This window comes from Macrobrachium rosenbergii, chromosome 19 (assembly GCF_040412425.1).
Source record: "Macrobrachium rosenbergii isolate ZJJX-2024 chromosome 19, ASM4041242v1, whole genome shotgun sequence".
Taxonomy (NCBI): domain Eukaryota; kingdom Metazoa; phylum Arthropoda; class Malacostraca; order Decapoda; family Palaemonidae; genus Macrobrachium; species Macrobrachium rosenbergii.
Window position 1 is genome coordinate 1,070,523 of NC_089759.1, and position 20,830 is coordinate 1,091,352.

Below are 20,830 nucleotides of genomic sequence, written 5' to 3' on the forward strand. Positions count from 1 at the left end.
CAATTAATAGTTCATAGTGAGTCAGTAGGTTAAACTGATGTGGTCAAGATAAAAGGAGATGAAATTGGGTGGGAATCATGCGTTTTGATGTTTTATGTCGTAAAACTAAATCTAAATAGACTACAATACTAATACTGTTCTTACCAATGTAACTAACAATGCAATTAACAAAACGTAAACGGCTGTAAATCTTGGTTAGCATCGATAAAAGAAGAGGATAAAAATCTGACATCTGTTTTGTTGAATAAATATTCTGATTCGACAATACCGCATCCATAAGACAATAACCGACATCGTTTTTAAATCGCAGCTTATAGTCAACATTGTGCTTTGTCGACATAACATACTAAGAGGCAACAATGGTGACTGGGAATAATAAGGTTTTGCACGGAGATGTCTTTCACCAAAAACTGTCAAGACCAGATTAAAAATACTACAAAACATAAACCAACACCTCTAACAGCGTCGAATGCTGCTCCTAATGATTATACATCCTGACGAAATTCTTAAAAGCACAGGCCTCTGAAGTGTACAGAAAAACCAATTCAATTTAAAATGACCCATGACATCGAAAAACAGGAAAAATCCAAAAAATATCTGATGAAGGAAACGACCAAATCTCCCAAGACATGACGCCAAATTTCATCGAATAAGGAAAACGGGAGTGCGGTGAATTAAGTGTACGTCGCAGCCCTCGGAACAACAATTCGTCATGGGCGCAGTTTGATGCGAATAACGTCTGATCATCATCGCTGCCAGAAAGGCAAACCCCTATGTCCTTTCCGCTAAGGTCCAAGTGACTGACCACCTCAAAAGTCAAGCCATTTCATTCGAGGGGACCAACCTTTCACCAACCAGAACCTCCTTTGCAAAACCTGTGGAAGATAGAGCAAAGAGAAACAAAGACACAAAAAAGCCGTCTGTTCCGGGCTGATGTTTCCAAGGCAAGTCTGTTATAGTTTGGAATCAACCACTAGAATAAAAACTTGAAAAGTATCTTTTCTTTCCCAATATCAACTCCTGCCCTCGACTACGTCACTAAACAAATTGAAGTTACCCTATAACATTTATGATATCCAAATAGAAAGGTTAACGAACGTTAATACGTTTGAACTCGTAAATATGTGCTCATGACAACATAAGTCATGTTCACCGAAAAGAGGGTCATTAGCAGGCACTTCTAAGGCTTTATTCCTGTCAACTAAAAAGCCCATCGGAACGAAAATATTGTTTTTAAATTAGGATCATTTGTCTTGTCAAATAAGCATGACCCAGAACCTCCAACCTATTAATGTCTTTATAACCATAATGAAAAATCTCGCGGGCACGAGAGAGAGAGAGAGAGAGAGAGAGAGAGAGAGAGAGAGAGAGAGAGAGAGAGAGCACGGAACCAATGGGAAGACCCGCAGTCACTTAGGCATTCTGTCTTACATACATACTGTATATTTTCATACAGGACAAGTGCTTTGTCCTCCTGACCTTTTCTCACGAGAACAAAAGAATGTAGGACGGAAACGCCAGAGTACAGTTCCAAAAGACAAGTTTTCCCTGAACAAAATTTCCCAACAACTGGGGCATCAAAAACAGAATGGAAAGAATAATGACGTTTTACATTAAAAAGCATCACAACTAAATTAACCGTGTTTTTTTATACAAACATGCAGGCAATAACAAGGAGAGCAATAACCTTGAAAGCACCACAACTTGACAATTTACATGCAAAGAAACTAGTACACGAGAGAATGACTGTGAAATGAAACAAAAACAATGTTTTAATACTGGGCATGTTCTGTTACCGATACTCCGCAAATGAACCCCTCTGTCCTGGCACCCATAAAACACGAGGGCGTCTTCTCCGACTGACCATCTCATTTTCCTGGGGTCAGCCCCCTACAGTGACGTCATTTATCCCTAACACCAGAAACACCAAGCCTACTATACTTTCCACTTACGACCTATGGTCAAAGAACCCACGCAAAAATGGTAAAGAATTTTAAGTATTTAATGAACACATAGTTAAGCTCAAAATGTGACTATGTATGTATGTATGTATGTCTATGCTGTTTTCATGCTTAGTGATTATGCAACAATCTGTGAAATTTCTGTATATACTGCACATACTTTTTTGGCTATACATATAATGTATATAGCGGTGGTGTTAAAAAATAACTTATTTCATCCATTTTTTTCCCTCCTTTTCATTTCCACATCTGAAAACCCTTATATTTAAAGGTGGCCCAATACCACACCATTCTCATGGTAATAAAGAAAAATATCCATGATGTATAAAAACACACAACTGCCTACATGAAAGCTACTGAATAGGAAATGGTTACTGTCGGTAATTCAAAACGTAAAAAGCCAAATCGTAGTAGTGCGCTCTTCCATTCATGAATAAGTCTGAGACAGAGAGAGACGAGTGGGCGGGGCTTCTTTCCTGCTAAGCCACGACAGGTGTTCGGATATCTACAACGAATGTTGACGAAACTGAAAAAGTTCATGAGGAAACTGCCTTAATCAGTAAATTCTGGTACTTCATTATATTGCCCAAAATTACCGGAGGGTCTAAAATATACTGTGCAAAAAAATAAAGATACAGCTGGTATATAAAAGGATATTCAAGAAAACCTGTGCGACAACGGGGCTATGGTGCTTGGTGTGATATATATATATATATATATATATATATATATATATATATATATATATATATATATATATATATATATATATATATATATATATATATATATATATATATATATATATATACACACATATATATATATACACATATATATACACGTATATATATATTATATATATATATTATATATAAAAATAAATATAATTATATATGTGCAGTATATATATTCACTCATACCCACCAAAACTCATTTGAGAGTTCAGCTGTCATACCATCAGCACCCTGTCTCTCTCTCTCTCTCTCTCTCTCTCTCTCTCTCTCTCTCTCTCTCTCTCTCTCTCTCTCTCTCTCTCACACACACACACACACTGATTGTGCTCTTACACACATGCACATGTCACACTAACACTAACATTCATTCTTTGTCATGCACTGACAACACAGGCAGCTGTGCGCCAATCCAAGTACACAAACTAACAAATTCTCTCTTTCTCTTTGTACATAATGCCTGTGATATCTTATATTTGAAGAGATCTTTCTTTTTTGTATCGACTTCAGCACTGAATATAAGATTTAATCTGACAAGCGTCTGTTGTATTTTCCCCCCTTGCCCTTTTCCTTAAGATGATGATAATGCATGACTTTGGGTAATGTCTAATACAAACGAGATGTGATCCTATTGTAAGTTCGTTCCCTGTCAAAACGTAAACATTAAAGAAAACGGAGCTTTCTTTCCCCGGTGACGTCAGCAAGTCTGTGCGTGGGTAGACATGTATTCTTTGGATACTGATCTGGAAAAGAATACTTGGGGTAAGACATCAATAGCACCAAATGGGGTGGGGGTTGGGAAAAGAGAGAGAGAGAGAGAGAGAGAGAGAGAGAGAGAGAGAGAGAGAGAGAGAGAGAGAGAATGTTGTCAGTCAGAGTTAACCTCGGCAGTGCCGGGTTGGTCAGCTAATATACATATAATAATATATATATATATATATATATATATATATATATATATATATATATATATATATATATAAAACAAACAATCACGTGTGGAACAGAAATAAATTTCTGACACACATCAGGATCGAACTCAGGCCTTTCAATTGAAAGGCAAGGGTGCTGCCCACTAGGCCATAGTGGGCAGCGTCCTTACCTTTCAATCTTTCAATAATTGAAAGACCTGGGTTCGATCTGATAATATATATATATATATATATATATATATATATATATATATATATATATATATATATATATATATATATATATATATATATATATATATATATATATACACACACACACACATTATATAAAAGCTACAAATGTTGTTTAATATCAATATCATCGAAGGGGAATTATAATTGATAAATGATTCGGTACGTGGGTGACAAATCATCTATGCAAGGTCCTTTCAATAAACTCTGAGAAGTCTGTCCAAGGGTGGGCGGAAATACGTTCCCTTTGTGCATGACGTCACGGGCCGGAGAGTCTCTTCTGCCAGCACTGACTATGACAGGTAATAAATAACACGATGCGAGGATACCTTTCCAGGAAACTACTTCTTAAGGGATAAATATTTATTTTCCTTATGGCAGACCATATATCAAATGAGTACGGAAAATAATCATAACAACAATGATCGCATTGGTAATGCTTTTATAATGCCATTTTCATTATATTGTTAAGTCGTGAAGACTGTGTGAGAGGTATTGATCTTGAGATATTTATGAATAAATGTGCTTAGTCAGTCACAACGTAAGCAGTAGATTTTTTTCATGCTTTTCATTTTGCCTCACCGAGCCGGGTGTGGCTCCTAAGGGAAAACTAACCTGTTGTTTTCATCGTCTTTCTTACTGTACTCCTGCAAGTCTTCGGTTTCTTTTTTAGCTTTCGTAAAAGAAAAGTACTGTGCCGGCTTTGTCCGTCCATCCGCACTTTATTCTGTCCGCACCAACGGGCCATGGTTAAAGTTTTGTGGGTCGCGGCTCATACAGCATTATACAGAAACCACCGAAAGATAGATCTATTTTCGGTGGCCTTGATTACACGCTGTAGCGGCTGTACAGAAAACTTGATTGCGCCGAAGAAACTTCGGTGCATTTTTTTTAGTTACTTGTTATTCATAACACTGATGTTTGGGAAAAAAAAAACTCAACAACCTCGTCAGGAACACCAACTACAGTGGATTTCATTGCAGCAGTTATTGTTTTTATGCATTCCGTTCCTGGTCGAAGACCACTGCCATGAATTGCTGTAAAAATTTCTCTAAAAATTTTTAGTTCAGAAAAAAAAAGTCGTCTGGTGGTGCTTACAGTTTCTCTTCACTTACCTAATGGACCCATGTCTCTGACGACTTGCTCTCAACAACGCAACTTGTATGTGGATATTTAAAAGGAAAACTTTTTCACTACAGATCCACCGATATATCTTAAGGACTCTTAATTTCTGACATTTAGCGAATTCTGTTTCCTCAAAAACATTTCATGGGATAACGGGTCAAGGTTTTCATTTCCTTTGTCGCACTTTGCCTTACCACTAACTAAGTTCAATATCCCTACCAAGAAAACAGTTTTTCAATCTATATCTATATGCTAAAGCATAATCTGATACGGTTTTCATTAGCTTTTCACGGATATCGGAACCAGATACACTATTTCCATAAGAAAACCGTGGTCCAAAAATGATTTCTAATTAACTTTATCAAATGGGGAATATCAGCAAATATGAACACTTACCTATCAGGACATTTATTTTTCAGGGTTAAGGGGATCCATCCCGAATTCTTCCCAAACCCGCAAATTACTCGGTCCAAGATCAAGGACAATTGCCACAACGGCAAAGCCATCTTTTTCAACATTTATAATAACAACAATCAGTTTTTTATGCACATTGGACTCACCATATTGGTAATATATGGGTTGTTTCCAGCTTCCCGTCAAACCTCTTACGTAACTGCTTCAGCTTTATCATGAAATGAAATTCAGGCAAGTTTTTCTGACAAAGACGGTATTAAAAGAGTTGTACACAAGGTTATATTCTTTGAAAAACATATGCAATATTTAAGTGTTAGTCGTAGGAATAGTCAAGTCTCTCTCATTTTCTCTCTCTCTCTCTCTCTCTCTCTCTCTCTCTCTCTCTCTCTCTCTCTCTCTCTCTCTCTCTCTCTCCAAACGCTTGGGCAATTCACTCAAAACTAAATGACAAAAATTCGATCTTTCTTCTATGATGACACGAAGGGTTGATATGGGAATGTTCCTTTAGCTATAGTATTCCTCTACTGACCAATGGCTACTGTAGTCCACTGTTGTGGGTCGAAGCTGTGAGAGAGAGAGAGAGAGAGAAGAGAGAGAGAGAGAGAGAGAGAGAGAGAGAGGTGTGTTTGCTTCATCCTTCCCGCACCCAAGGTCCTATGACTGACGTCACTCTTCTCTCGGAGGCCTTGCCTAGATGCTCGTGAGCCGACCTCTCGAGTATATTCAAAGGACCCAGCGTCTGTCAGTTATAATTCCCCTTCGGTGATATTCCCGAGGTGGGGCGAATTGTTTATTATACTCCGGCTACAAAAGGTTGAGACTCGAAGGTGATTAGCACTGCTGCCATATTTTCTTAAACCCGTTCACTATTCAGGGAAAAGGGTGATAATTTGGCAATCTTTTTGAGCGGCGCTACCATTTCCCCGTGTATAGATGATTCAGAGAGGTGACCACGGGTCACTTTTGTCTCACCTCCCTCCATTCGTCAGTACAAAAGCAAAACGCGAAGATCAAAACCTTATACTTGGATTTTGCTTCACATTTTTCAAATTGCCCGATAGAAAATTAAATTAAAAGTATATATATATATATATATATATATATATATATATATATATATATATATATATATATATATATATATATATATATATATATATATACATACTGTATACACACACACACACACACACACACATATATATATATATATATATATATATATATATATATATATATATATATAATAAGTGCTGCATTTTTACGTATATACTCATGCATACATTAAATGTCCACAATCAGGATTAACGTTAGCCTCGAGGTTAATCCTGAAAATTAACCTTTTGGGTTAGGATTAAAGACACCCTTCGGCAAGATGGGAAACGTCAACGCCGCTAATTATAGGAAATTATCAACCTTTCGTAGCTAGAGTATAGACATGTGTATATAAAATGTCACGGTATTGATAAACATTTATATATGATTAAATATTCGATCCTGATGCGAGTCAGAAATTTATTTCTGTTCCACACGTATTTGTGTATTGAGATAATTCGAATGAAATGCTCTCAACCGGGTCATTGGGGAAAACACGCTGGTATGCAAGCAGTTAGCTTGCCCGGATAATTCCTTGGGTGAAGTTGCCCTCAGGTTCCAATTTCTTTTATGATTTGTATGGCCTAGTGGACAGCGCCCTTGCCTTTCAATTGAAAGACCTGGGTTTGATCCTGATGTGAGTTAAATATATACATATACATTATATATATATATGTATATGTATATGTATATGTATATGTATGTATATATATATATATATATATATATATATATATATATATATATATATATATATATATATATATATATATATATATATATATATATAACAAATGTCTATCACAATACCGTGACATTTTATATACACAAACACTAGGCTACAAATGTCTAAAAGCAATTCGCTCTGAGAACACCTGCCACTATCTCTTGCAACAAAGGTAGGTGCACAAGCTCCCTTCTCCAACCTTGATAATACCCGTTCAAGTTGTGGGCCAAGCATAATTCATGATACTTTGGTCGAATCGACTTCCACACATAATATCCGTAACAACCCCAAATTCACCCATATTTATAATAACGATATATGCTAACGTTCCCATAGATAAATTACCCAAAACTCAAACACTAAGTCGAAGAATAATTCAACAACAGCTATCAATATCAGATGACTACCGTCCTACATACATGCATCTTCCAACTGTCAAGATCTCGCTTCTTCAGGAATTAAGCTGAAGCTAAGACCCGCCGCATCCAAGCTGCAGTTCCCCCTTCCATTGGCAAGCCATTGTATCATCATTCCGTGGAATCTCACTTGCCTCGGGGGCATGCATGCATGAATGCCTCGTCCTTTCCCTATCATTCGGATCATCCAAAAAGACCGCCACCCACCACCTTCCGTCGCCTGTGGCAAAATGGCGAAGCAGCAATGTACAGGACAGGTATTTTGCCTCAGGATGCATGACGGTGGAGAGAGGCTGCGATGATGATTCATGTCTGAAAGCAAATACTACCCATGTTTCAGAAACAGTATACGGGCATTCCTTTAAATCCTAAGATCCGCAATATCTATTATGATAAAGAAAACAATGAAGATTGGTTAGTTATGCACGTCAAAGTCATGTCAAATTTACAACTGACAAATCAGGTATCTCTTAAAAAATATTACCTCGCACAAGCTAAACCAGCAATGGCAACTGTTTTAAAAAAAAATTTCTCTCTTGATCGACCGGTCTTCAAAAGTGGCCGTTTTCTTTTCAGCTGAAGGCATTTCCAATGAGCTTATAAATCTTTCTCAAGGAGTCCAAGAACCGCGTCAAGAAACCCAACGTGACTGGCATTTCAAAAGGTTTTTCCATCACACACACACACACACACACACACACACACACACACACGAGTTTTACAGTTCTAAAAACCGTTCAAAAATGCTTCCATTTCTTAGCACAGACCACGATTATATGATTATTATCTTTTTAAAAAGAAAAACCTATCACGTGCGTTGAACACTATCAGATAACACACTGAAAATGTGACGTCACTGTTAACTGGTGTTATGAATTCAGGCCTTCTGCCATTTTAAAAATGAATAACAGTATTTAATGAAGAAAAAACTCGCCAACCCTAACTGAAGGTGTGTGTGTGAGAGCAGTTCCCAGCCAAAGCCAGCAGGTGGTTTTCTTCTCGCCCATTGTAGGGGCATTTCCTCATTGTTTTTCCACTCTAAGCTTAAGCTTTTAATCCGGCACTCCATTTCTCTATTTTCGACCTTATGCTGGCGCACAACCTCCTCATTCCAGGGAATACCATCGTAGACTAACTCAAACTGCCCACCGGCTCCGTCACGTGACCCAAGACGGGTCAAACATGGGTCTGAGAAAGGAAAGCGAGAGACGCTGGTGACTGGCGAGTGGTCAATCAGACAATCAGGGAACATCTCCCTCTCAGTCGGGATATCATTCCTCCTTTGGGGAGCGAGGCTCCCCCTTCTCCTACAAAGATAACGTGGCCCAAGGTCCAACTGCAGTGAGGGCAGTCATGTATGGATAGGGAAGGGGGATTTTGCCCAGTTTAGTTCTATAATTCTGTCTTTCAATTTCAAGCTTTCCTCCCTTGTGAATCTCTTGACTAGTGGCACTCGGTGATTTAATGTCCCTTTGCTAATGAGTTATCGTTGCTGAACTAAATAAGTGGACTGAAGTGATTTAATATATGAATTAAGTGCCTCCTCCAGCCTTAAACTTTGCTCATTTTCTTGTTATACCTGCATGCTAATTTTAATAATTAACGAAGCGCTCTCTGCATTTTCATGAGACGCTCTTCCACGTGTGAATTCAACTCGGCCTTCGCACCCCTGTCACCAGTTCGCAAATTTACTCCATTCAAGTCCGTTGCGAATAAAACCCATCACTGCTTAATTCGGGATAAAATTCATTCCCTGAGAAGACCTCTTTGTAACAGGATCATATTGTTCCTTTGTCATTTTAGATAAAATGATGTTTTCCCTGTAATCATTCTTTATCAAATTGAGAGTCCCTTTGAAATTTAATTGTACTTCTTTTTACTTGCTCTCTGTGTATATAAGCCCTTACAATTTACTCTGGGTCTCACTGGCGACCGTCCATTTCCTAGTTTCTTTCCTCTTGTAAATCGCAAGTAGCGAGCCCTAGGTCTCAAGGCCAGGCAAGACTTCAATATTATTATTCTTCCCCGGCTCGCACTTTAACACTGGCTTTATTTATTGGTAGGTTACCGCAATAGGATCTCAGGCCGCCTTCAAACTCGACCATACATCTTGGTACGGTGCTGCTGCTGCTGCTGTTGCATATCTCACAGCGGCTCCTCTACATACCGCGTCTCAAAAAGCTGCTGCGTGAGAGTGAGTGAGGGTCTGTCTGTCTGCCTGTTGGACAATGTCAGCCAACGGTTGTTCCCTCTTGAGGATCAGCAGCGCATGCATGTTACTGTCTGTCTGCTGGCACAATATCAACAAGTCAAAGGAGGCCTTCCTCACCTCTATGCCCCAAAACGTTGTTGGCCCTTTCGCCTCGCTACTCGTCGCCTCTTCACTTCCATGCCTCCAGGTGCTCTTTTACATTATATTATAAATGAGTACCTAAATTGCAAATGCTCAAAACGCCCTAACTCAATGGACACTTTTAACAGGGCTGGCAGTCAGTGTGTGTGTCACTTACCCGTGTGAAGAACCGTCTGGAAATAACAACGGCCCATCCCGGGGTGGTCGTTACTGAATGGAAAATGCCGACATCTATCATCTCGTTCCAAATGTGCTTTGACTTTGACTTTACTGTGGAGGACAGACAAAAGCAAAAGGTCCAAGCTCCGAACAGCTTCACCAGATGAAGAACGCAAAGAACGCAACATCCACAGGTAATTATGAATAGGAGATATTATGGCGATACTCTGATTGATATAACAGAAGCCCAAGATGACCTGAATGTACCTATGAATGAATCAATTCAGTTTTTGAGGTGTACTCAAAAAATTTTAAGTTATACAAAGCACCGGGTCAAGAAGGATGACTTGAGTGAATGTAGTAACTACAAAAGCATTACATTTACATTTCCTTTGCTTACTAAGTCGGAGAAAGAAACTGAAGGGCAGGAGGTAGAGGTACACAGATCAAGTGCGGATGAAGACATATTGCGCAGCCGTGAAACGAATTTCAAAAGCCCTTTCTGTTCACTTGCAAGGAGGGAGGGCCACACACCAATATTATGGAAGGTCTTTCGTTACTACATTATTCATGTTGATGATAGGTAGAGCACATGCAATATCAACGCTAACATGGTCATTGTTAGTGAATCTGCGGTAACCAGCGGAAGCTACAATTAATGTTATTTCACCTTTGTTCTTTACCGTTCTTCTAGATTTTATAAGGGGTGGTCGGAGACGCAAGCGGTTAAGACACACTATGCAAGTGATATTCTTTTAAGCAACAAAAACTGCACGTAGCCTACAGAGCTTCCTTAACAGAAAACATTACGTATCTGGAGAGATGCAACTCCAAATCTAAGAAAAAACGGAAGAAAGGAGGGCAAAGCAAAGTACTCTACGCACTGAGGGACGATTATTATTATTATTATTATTATATTATATTATTATTTAAATAGTTTAACCAGACCACTGAGCTGACTATCAGCTCTCATAGGGCTGGTCACTGAGGGACGAAGTACCATTTAGATGGAGCCAGACAGAATGAATGAGGCTGAATCTTTCAAATGATTAGGACCTAAGTTATCCATTACAAGTTCTCTAGAATTGGAATCTAGTGAAAAACTACAAGTAGCATATAAAATAAAAAAAGACGGGCATCCTGAATAAGATTTGGAAATCAAATACAACATATTGCATACAAAATTAAGATTATACATAAATCTGATATGAGCTGTACTGCTGTACGGACATAATCAAGTATGGCAATGAAAACTATACATACACGATTTTGTCGATTTGGTAATAAAGCCTTCACAAAAATATTAAGACGTGATTTCACCTACAACTGTATTATTTCTGTTCAGGTTACGTATGAAAGTTTACTTTAATGCTCTACGTTGCACAGGTAGAAGTTGGACCCTATTTTGTACTCGAATTATAATTAATTATTGTGCAGTACCAAGTTGTCTTACTAGTAAGTGGAGCTTTTTTTTTTCTCAGTTCGAGTAGAACAGCCAGATCTGATTTTCTTACGAGTTTTCTTAACCCCAGTCATCTGAAACTGAGGGGGAACTAAAATCGTCGCATTTCTTTCACTGCATGCCTAGGAACTTCAAGGGGAAACAACTACTGCTGTTGGCATTAGATGTTATTTCTAAGTAGGGTGGCAGGCACCCTGTACTCTCAATGTTGAGTATCAAGTACAGCGATGACTAGAGAAAAGCATGGAAAGGGAAGTTAAGTAGGACCTCTACAGTACGTCTCTTCCTCATACGCTCTGTCTTGGCCAGTCGTCTACTGTACAACAGGAGCTATTATCATTTGGCCAATGGTCTGGTTACATTATTTTTATAATTTAAATGTTCTAGAACTCTTAATGATAACACTTGGTTCATTTCGCATAAGCGGACTTTTAAAGTTGGATTACATAAAGTAAAGGCTTAAACGCGTCTTTCAACAGCAATGGGGCCACCAGGAAGAAATAAATTGTACAATAGTAAATAAAACTGCTTGTCTAAAATGATGCAGAACAAACAACTTTTCTATAAGACGCATGGCAACCCAAAAGCATGACAATGCACCCAATCTCATGCTTACTTGTTTAAATATGACATGTGCACGTTGAGGAATTCCACTTGGGAACTTCCAGGAACTGCTGCTTTCGCCCTATTCATGACAACAAACACCTATGTTGATTTCGAGCGCTGGAACAGCTCTTCCGTGATTTCGTCTCTCAATAAATAAATATCTATTTTCATCTACGAGTACAACTCAGAGAGAGAAAGCTATTAAATGACAGACTGGTGACTTAATGATATCAACCGACATTCCAACGACTCCAGTAAATCATTCCGAGCTAAAAAGGAAGGAAGAAGCTTCAGGAACATTCAGGCAGTAGCGCACCCAAGCCTCATCACTACTGTACGTTTACCACCTGACGTCATAAAATGACTATCCAGGACTCTTGATAATTAACAAAACGGATTAGGAAGTTTATAATCGATACGAAATCCAGCTTCCTCTACAAACCTTGCAATGAAAATTGGACTTCTTGAATGCAAAACTTCCTCTCGGGGAACTCGGAAGAAATGCACTAATAACAGGAGCGTCATTTCAGATTTTTGTTGGGGAGGGGGCAAAGAGTGGTTGGCCAGTGAAGCGAGCCAAATCAGTTGAGTTATTTTTTTTTGGAGCTATTTTGTGTGTTTTTGAAGCCACATGAGCAAGGTATTTCAGCAAAAATTATATACTCCCACTACTATATGTTTTATCTCATCATCACTGGTAGCTAGTAGACAGACAAAGATCAAGAAACATATAACATATATATTTATGATTGCACTTTTAAAAAGAAAACATGCTGTTACTTCTTGGGGCTTGGGGGTGACAGAAGAAGACGACGACGAGGATGAATCACTTACACCGAACGCCAAAACGATGAAATTCATCTATAAAATAGAAGGCACGACCTTTAGCAAATGGTCTGACCAGCTGACTATGATGTTCGTGGTCGCAACCTATCCAGTTTTGAAATTTGTACATGAAGGTTTGAAGTGAATCAAGGTAATATCAATGCACAGACATACACAATAAGAGTACATTATATGAATGTGAGAGAAATAAAAATATCTCGTGCACCCCAAACTCAGCTCAATAATACAATGAACTTAGGAAGCAGCTGGCTGTCCCTCCCCTTAACCTGGCTCTGTGGATCTCGGTTAAAGAACCTGTACCCAGGATCTAGAGAGCCACTGATGTCATTAGGAAATTTCGTGAGGGGCATCATCACAAAACTACTGAAACTGAAGTCTGGAGAAAAGGCGTGCCCTCAATTACGGCATTGCAAAATGTCAGTCATGACCAAGAGGGACAGACATCGCAACAGACCACCAAGGATTTAAAAGCACGTTCAATAGCAACTGCGGACAAGAAAATGCAAGATCGACTATTCATCAAGGGCGAGATTTCTTTGCTGATCTCTCTATTTCAATTATAAAGAACCTTTCTGATACGTGAGTTACATACCACACGAATCATACTTGACTTAAGTCATTCATAGACCTAACTTATAATGCCCAATATTGTATTTCAATGGGCACGGCTATATAAGATATATATATATATATATATATATATATATATATATATATATATATATATATATATATATATATATATATATATATGTGTGTGTGTGTGTGTGTAAAATATAAACAGGAAACCTGTCGTGCCCACTGAAATACACTATTAGGTTATATATATATATATATATATATATATATATATATATATATATATATATATATATATATATATAAAATAGCTTTTGGCAACATGTCCATACCTATTTTTTTACCTAGACAGGAAATTATCACTTTAGTTTCTGTAACACCTGTGTCAGACTAATGTCACCACTACTCAATGACACAAAATGGTAGCATCTGCCTTGTAAGGACTGAATAAAAAAAATGAGTCATAACTATCCATTGCCTAATAAAGTGGAAAGGCCTCATTTAAACTAAGGTCAATGTGCTTAACATTCTCTCTCTCGAGACTTCAACACAGGACCCAAATCTTGAACCAGCTTCATTCTTCAATTCAGATAAACCAACGCCTGCGAACAAATGGCATCAAGCGAAACTTGGACTGAAGCCCTCAGTGACAACAGCAGGAAACAACCCCCTTCTTTCTACTTCAGTTCGAAGCCCTCCCCTCCCCTTCCCCCAAGAACACTCCTTTTGAATCATAACGGTGCAACACCAGCACTCAGGTGCGCTACTCCCACCTCCACTTCCTCCTCCCTTTGAACCCCTCCACTTGGTCTCAAGCGTAATACTCCCACTACACAACCCCCCCCCGCCCTTCTGCGGTTATCTATTCCACATGCCACGAATCCCTCTTTGACTATGAAACACCGTTTTCTCTCTCTCTCTCTCTCTCTCTCTCTCTCTCTCTCTCTCTCTCTCTCCTCAAGCATTACCCCAGCTGGAGGCACATACCACAATCAACAGTTTCTCTCTCAATGCGAAATGTGCGAAGACCCACTCAAGTCTTCATAAAATGTTAATCGGGGCACAAAAAGTGAATTTTTACATACAACGATTTTTATGAGTGATCATCCCACCCATACATATAATAAAATACGCTACATAATTGGTGTAACATATTAGCGCCTTGTGTATATAACCCAAGAAGGCCTACTCTGTCACTAGGCACTGCGACCCAGCTCTGTCACTAAATGACAGTGAATGAATCGGCCCCCCTTCATCACGTTATCATTACCTACTCACAGAATCCCCGACTGGGAGGCACCGCTGCCTTCCAATGGCTAGGGCATTCCTCTGGTCGTATACAGACGAGGCGAATGATACCTCCTTCCAGTCACTGGACACAAAATGCAAATCCTCCAAAGCACGACTTGACCTCTCCTTGGATGCATGGCGCTCAAAATAACTGATCATGAAAAACCTACACTGAAAGCACAACCGAAAAATCCCGAGCAAAAAGATGGCGGAAGCAAGCAAACAAAACCCGTGACGCCAAACCTAAATCTCCTTCATTTGTAACAGAGAGAACAAACAACTGGAAAAAAAACTATCAAACAAGTATTCCAAAAGCACACCTCACACTACCACAAGCACTTCTCAACCACTTACCCACCATCTACAATCTTTAGCGACCGCATTCCATTACAAAGAGCAGCTGAGAGAGAGAGAGAGAGAGAGAGAGAGAGAGAGAGAGAGAGAGAGAGAGAGAGAGAATAACTACAAACTATGATTAAGGACGAAGCCTACTGAAAAGCTAAAGATATACGAAGAAGCAGCTAAAGAAAAAGAACACTGTGGAAGTGGTTTAGGGAGAAGCGGCAGCAGATTGATCATCCTCAAAGGGAAGGCGACTGAATATAAGAACTATATGGAGGAGGAGGAGGAGGAGGAGGAGGAGGAGGAGGAGGAGGAGGAGGAGGAGGAGGAGGAGGAGTGTCAGAAATGGAGCCAAGGACAAGGCACCTCATTCAGCGCCAACACATCAAAGATATTGTTAGTGGAACGACGAAGCCTCAAGGTGAAACCGACGGAAAAGGAACGATTAAGCGAACCATCTTGCCATGAAAGTAGGTGGCGATAACAATAATGACGACGACGACGACTGGGCTGATTGTGGCTCATCACAAAATAGCTCTTCATGACAAGTAATATCAAGGTAAAAACGCTGAACACACTTTCCAACGCGGAGCCACTTCACCGTCCCACTTCCTGAAAACAAATTTCCAACGGTCTCATTCAAAAAATATGATTAAGGCTGAACTTTTGAAAAACCAGTGTACCTATATTCTTCCATTCTAATTCTTTCGCCTCACTCACTGTGTAACTACATACATATAATACTTCGAATTTATCATAACACCAGGCGAAATCCACTCAAGCAAAAAGCTTTAAAAAAAATGCGTTCCATAAAAATCCAATTTCATCATACAAAATAATTCTCGCTGACTATATACCTACATTATATGATGACAAGTCAATTACTTATTTCAAGTCAACATACCAAAAGCAAATACTACTGCTAAGTTCAGGCACAAAATCTTATCAGTAAAACTGATGTTTCTCTAAATACTTAAATGTTCTTTTATCCAATCTGGAAAAAACACATTCTGATTTACATTTGACACAAGAGTCTTCATGAGTAGGACCAACTTTTCTCTCTAAACAACCGCCCCCACCCCCCCCCCCCGGCAACTGTCATTCCCTAAAATTTGGCTGGTCAACATTATCCACACCAACCAACCATTTTTCAGGTATGGGTGCTTTGTCAAATGTCTCCATACACACACACAAACAAAACTCGTGAAGCACAAATAAGTAGTTTTCCAAGAGTGTCAGAGTCCTATCATCCGAAGAACTATGACAGCTCTCTTTCCGGAAGCATATGAAAAGGTACAGCGAGGACAATATTAAATTTAATCCTTTCAACTATACAAAATCTGTCACGTACTTGTCTCTTTACATCAAACAAGTGACTTGAAATGTCTATACACACGCCAAAGTTAACTGCACAACACCTGCAACATTTGCTTTTGATCTTGAAACAAGCAGAAGAGAAAGCCACAATGACGACTGAAAAACATATACATTTTTCAATGCCTATGAAAGAAATACAGTTTTATAACTCTTCACGTCCTACCAACTGTCACCTTATCATATCGATTCTTGCCGAACCATTTTCCAAATTCAGGACGAAAGCCCAGCAAGTGACGGCAACATCAGTTCCACTCGATTTGAAAGCAAGCGCCCACAAGATCCCAAAGCCGCTTCTATTTCAGAGTGCTCCCTCCGAGCTCTCAGCGCTGCTTGCTCCCGAGCGATGCAAGCATTCACATCCGCCCCCACATTCAACTCTTCTCGTCTAGAAATTCAGCTATACTGTATGTTCATGTGACTCGAGTTCGACACGAACACCAATATTTAATTTAACTCAACACTTCCATAAACACATTCTAACTTGCAAAGTTCAAATGAGTACACCATACCTACGATAATGAATCTGTAGTTCTACGAGAACACCCGTAGATACAAATAAGATCACCTTGCAAACACAAAAGAGGGGGGGGGGGGCAACCCACAACAGACCACCACTATAAACAACCGATTAATATGGAGAAAGCCTGCTGGGGAGTTGAAACCCTGAGGTAACACTATCTACCTATTCCCCCTCCTCACGCACAACCCGCTTATCTGCAAGATCGCCGCTCTGATCATGATAAGAGGAGACAGTTCTAGATCAAGCACAGGCAAAGGTCGTTAACACGAGAGAGAGAGCGCCAATGATAACGACCTATTAAAACCTCATTAACAAAAAGCACGATTATTAAAAAAGTACTATACCCCGAGAAATATTTTGCGTATCATGACTTCTGCCACAAACATGAAGAGCCGCTGAAAGTATAACCACAGAAACAGCTGAAAGAACAGCAGCAGCAGCAGCAGCAGCCGACGAAAACCGGATCTACAAGCGCTCTTTACACCTCGGCTCAATTATAATGCAGTAGTAACTGTTCAAAGCAAGGAGCAGCTTTATGCAAGGCAGTGGTCCCAACTGACATTTCCACATTCTAGGCATTGCATGAACAGTGTTGTCAACTGGACCTTCGTCGATTCAGAAATACCAAGACCAAGTTAAAATGAGTACACCTACTCTATGCAAGGTCAGGTTCACTTCAAAACAAACACCGTTTTACACAGCGAGATGAACATTTCAGAAGCAATGAGCGAGACAAGCACGAGTCCCCTGAATTTTATGAACATTCATCATGAGATACGTAACAACACTCTGGTCTTACGACTTACACGTGGATCAAATTATCAATGGTCACTAAGACGGATGCTGCAATTGTTATTCCGGCCTACTTTGTCAATGCTGTAACCTCACTTCAAGTTGAAAGTACTGGCGTTGAACCGGAACGCCAACGTTCCATAATAAAGAACAACACGAACTATAGCAGATGAACAGCCCCAGAGCAGCAACACTGACGAGAATAATTATGGAAAAGTGGAGGCGAGGGAAGGCAAGGGGATGATGGGGGTTCTTTCTACGTGGACGAGAGAAGAAGAGCTCTTTATATAGACTCCCAGATCAGATTAGCCTCCAAGGAGGGAGAGAAGCCAACGAGTTTGAAGGAATCCTTTGATGGGAGGGGAAAGGAAAAGCCTGTCCACCTCCTGAGTGGAGAGGCAGCGTAAGACCTCTCCACTGTCCTACCTACAGTACTCCCCTCCTTCCTTCAGGAATTATTATTATTAAGTAGAGAGAAAACAATTTCCATACGCTCTGATTAGCATTGTAGCCCCGAATCAAGGTAAAAAAAAAAAGGTCTAAAATTAAAACGTACGTATTACACTCAGGCATGAACATGAATGTAAGGGTATTGTGGCAAGACTATGTATAACAAATAACTTTTGGAGAATTTTATGTCTAAAACCGAGGATAAATAGCTAACAAAGTTCTTCGTAATCAGAATTCAAACTCTGAATTAAAAAATGAAAATAAATCAGCAGTCAGTCACACCTGCAGAGGGAAGGCCAATGGCTAACGAGTGCTCCAAATAGCGAACACAGATCAGTGACAGAAACAAAATCTCAGATGTTTACTTGAAGAGGATGTACTCACGGTCAACTGGATCAGTGGCAGATGCAAACATGGTTCACCTGTCAAGCCTCCAACACCTAAACACCCCAACCTACTTAGGCTGCACTCACCTGAAAGAACGAATTTCAATTAATTAAACCATAAAGATTAAACATTTACTGAGTAAATATTCACAAACCATATATTCAACGCTGTGCAGAGTGCTTAAAACTACTACAAATTCAATATGACCAAGCATTCTAAACTCAAGCCAGCTCATAAGCAAAATCCGTCTTAAATAACTGCAGTCTCAAATTGCAGCGAAAAAAATAAACATTTGATTTGCATGGACTGAATTCGGTGTGTGGTGGTCCAACTTGAAGTGGGTGCTGATCAGATCACATAGGCTGTGTGTGTGTGTGTGTGTGTGTGTGTGTGTGTGTGTGTGTGTGTGTGTGTGTGTGTGTGTGTGTGTGTGTGTGAGCGTGCGCGCGTGCACGGCCTGCAGGACATCATGCGTCAGTGCAATTGTCTGCTCCTTCTCCTTGCCAGTGAGTGAGTGAGTGAGTGACCTTTAAACCTTGAATAGATTCCTTTACTGAAAGCCTACGGTAATATATACAAAATTACGGTAGTAATTTAGAGACTTATTTAAACTCACATTCATACACGATATAAAAATTGTCTTAATTTTTATACCCAATTACACTAGAAACAAAATGCAAAAAGACCTCTTTACATTTGCTGATCTTTATAGGGAAACCGTAGAGTATACCTTATGCACGTTGGTACCGAATTCCACTGACAACTTAGCGAGGAACAGCAGAGGACCACCTCATTTTCTTCTTCTCTAATGGTCAACTATATGCAGACAACCGTACAATGCATGTATGGGAGCTTCAGCGAGAGCAATCAAGAGAAAAACAATAACCAATGACATCCATAAATAAGCATGGCTGCAGTACACACACCTACACTACACTACACTACTAGTTCCCGACACAAAGAAGAGTCAGTCCTCAACACTGAGAGTTCTTGATGGGTCGGGAGATGTAATAAACTTACCCCCTTTCTCACCACCATCCAAATTCCTCAAATGAACAATAAGTCATAAGAAATGCGCAACAATCAGTAACACGAGGTGTGTGGGAAAAGACAATAAAAAAATAAAACTCGGGGAAAACAATGAATCATAAATGAAAAATGGCCGCATAATACCTCCTGTCGACAACAGAAAAGGAACATAAAATTTGCGCCATATTTGAGACCACAATGAAAAAACTGGAGCACCATAAGAGAATGTCAACATTTACGGCAAAGAAAAATAGAAAGAATTCCACTGATAGGCTTGATTTTTGCAAGATGAAAACCTGACACTCGCAGTGAGATTTGTCGGGTCTAGACTGTATGAGAAAGGCCTCTGATTAACCAGTGCTCTGTTGCAGGATGTGGCACTCCTTCAAGATGCACGATCATAACTATCTGGTCGATTCCCCATTATAACGCATACTCTTATTAGGGACTTCATAACCTTGTAACCAGTGTCAGAAGACCATACTCGTGGGATTACATAGGAAGAATCCTAACGGTTGTGGCTGTTAGGAAATGATTACCGGTTGCAAACTGACGAAGCACTTGAGTATCAGGAGCAATTGAATAGGAAGCCGCTGGCCCGACAGTCGAGTGAAAATATGACGATATTAAAACAATGTATACTAGTTATGTATACTAGTTACCTACTACTGTAGGGTCACCATCCTCCTCTCCTCAACCTTAATAGTTACGATACTCAAGAAGAAAATTATGAATATAACCGCTATTACAATTTAGGAAGTTAACCACAAGCAGCTTTGTAGGATGTGGTGTGACACCACAGCATGAGTGTGACAATGTTTTTCTCCTCACACTACCTCCCCTTCACATGCTGTGACGCATTTATACTAAGATCGTTATTTTATTTTATTTCATTGTCCCTCAATTTACTTAGCTGTGTTGTTTTCTATTTCATATATGCAGGTGCGTGTCGTTTCGGAGATTTACAATTCCACTTGTGCAATCACATGGACTAAGTTCA

General features: G+C 39.5%; 1 protein-coding gene across 2 annotated transcripts in view; it reads right to left on the reverse strand.

Moving 5' to 3' along the window:
- The window catches only part of ed (echinoid), a 176,588-nt gene that overhangs the window by 72,969 nt on the left and 82,789 nt on the right, over positions 1-20,830 (reverse strand). Inside the window, exon 1 of one of the 2 annotated variants that reach the window (XM_067120812.1) lies at positions 18,799-18,844. The exons of the other annotated variant lie outside the window; for it this stretch is intronic. Coding sequence (XP_066976913.1) covers positions 18,799-18,829 — 31 coding nt within the window. The 5' untranslated portion in view covers positions 18,830-18,844. Of the gene's footprint in view, positions 1-18,798; positions 18,845-20,830 lie in introns of those variants that run through there. 2 annotated transcript variants of the gene reach the window in all.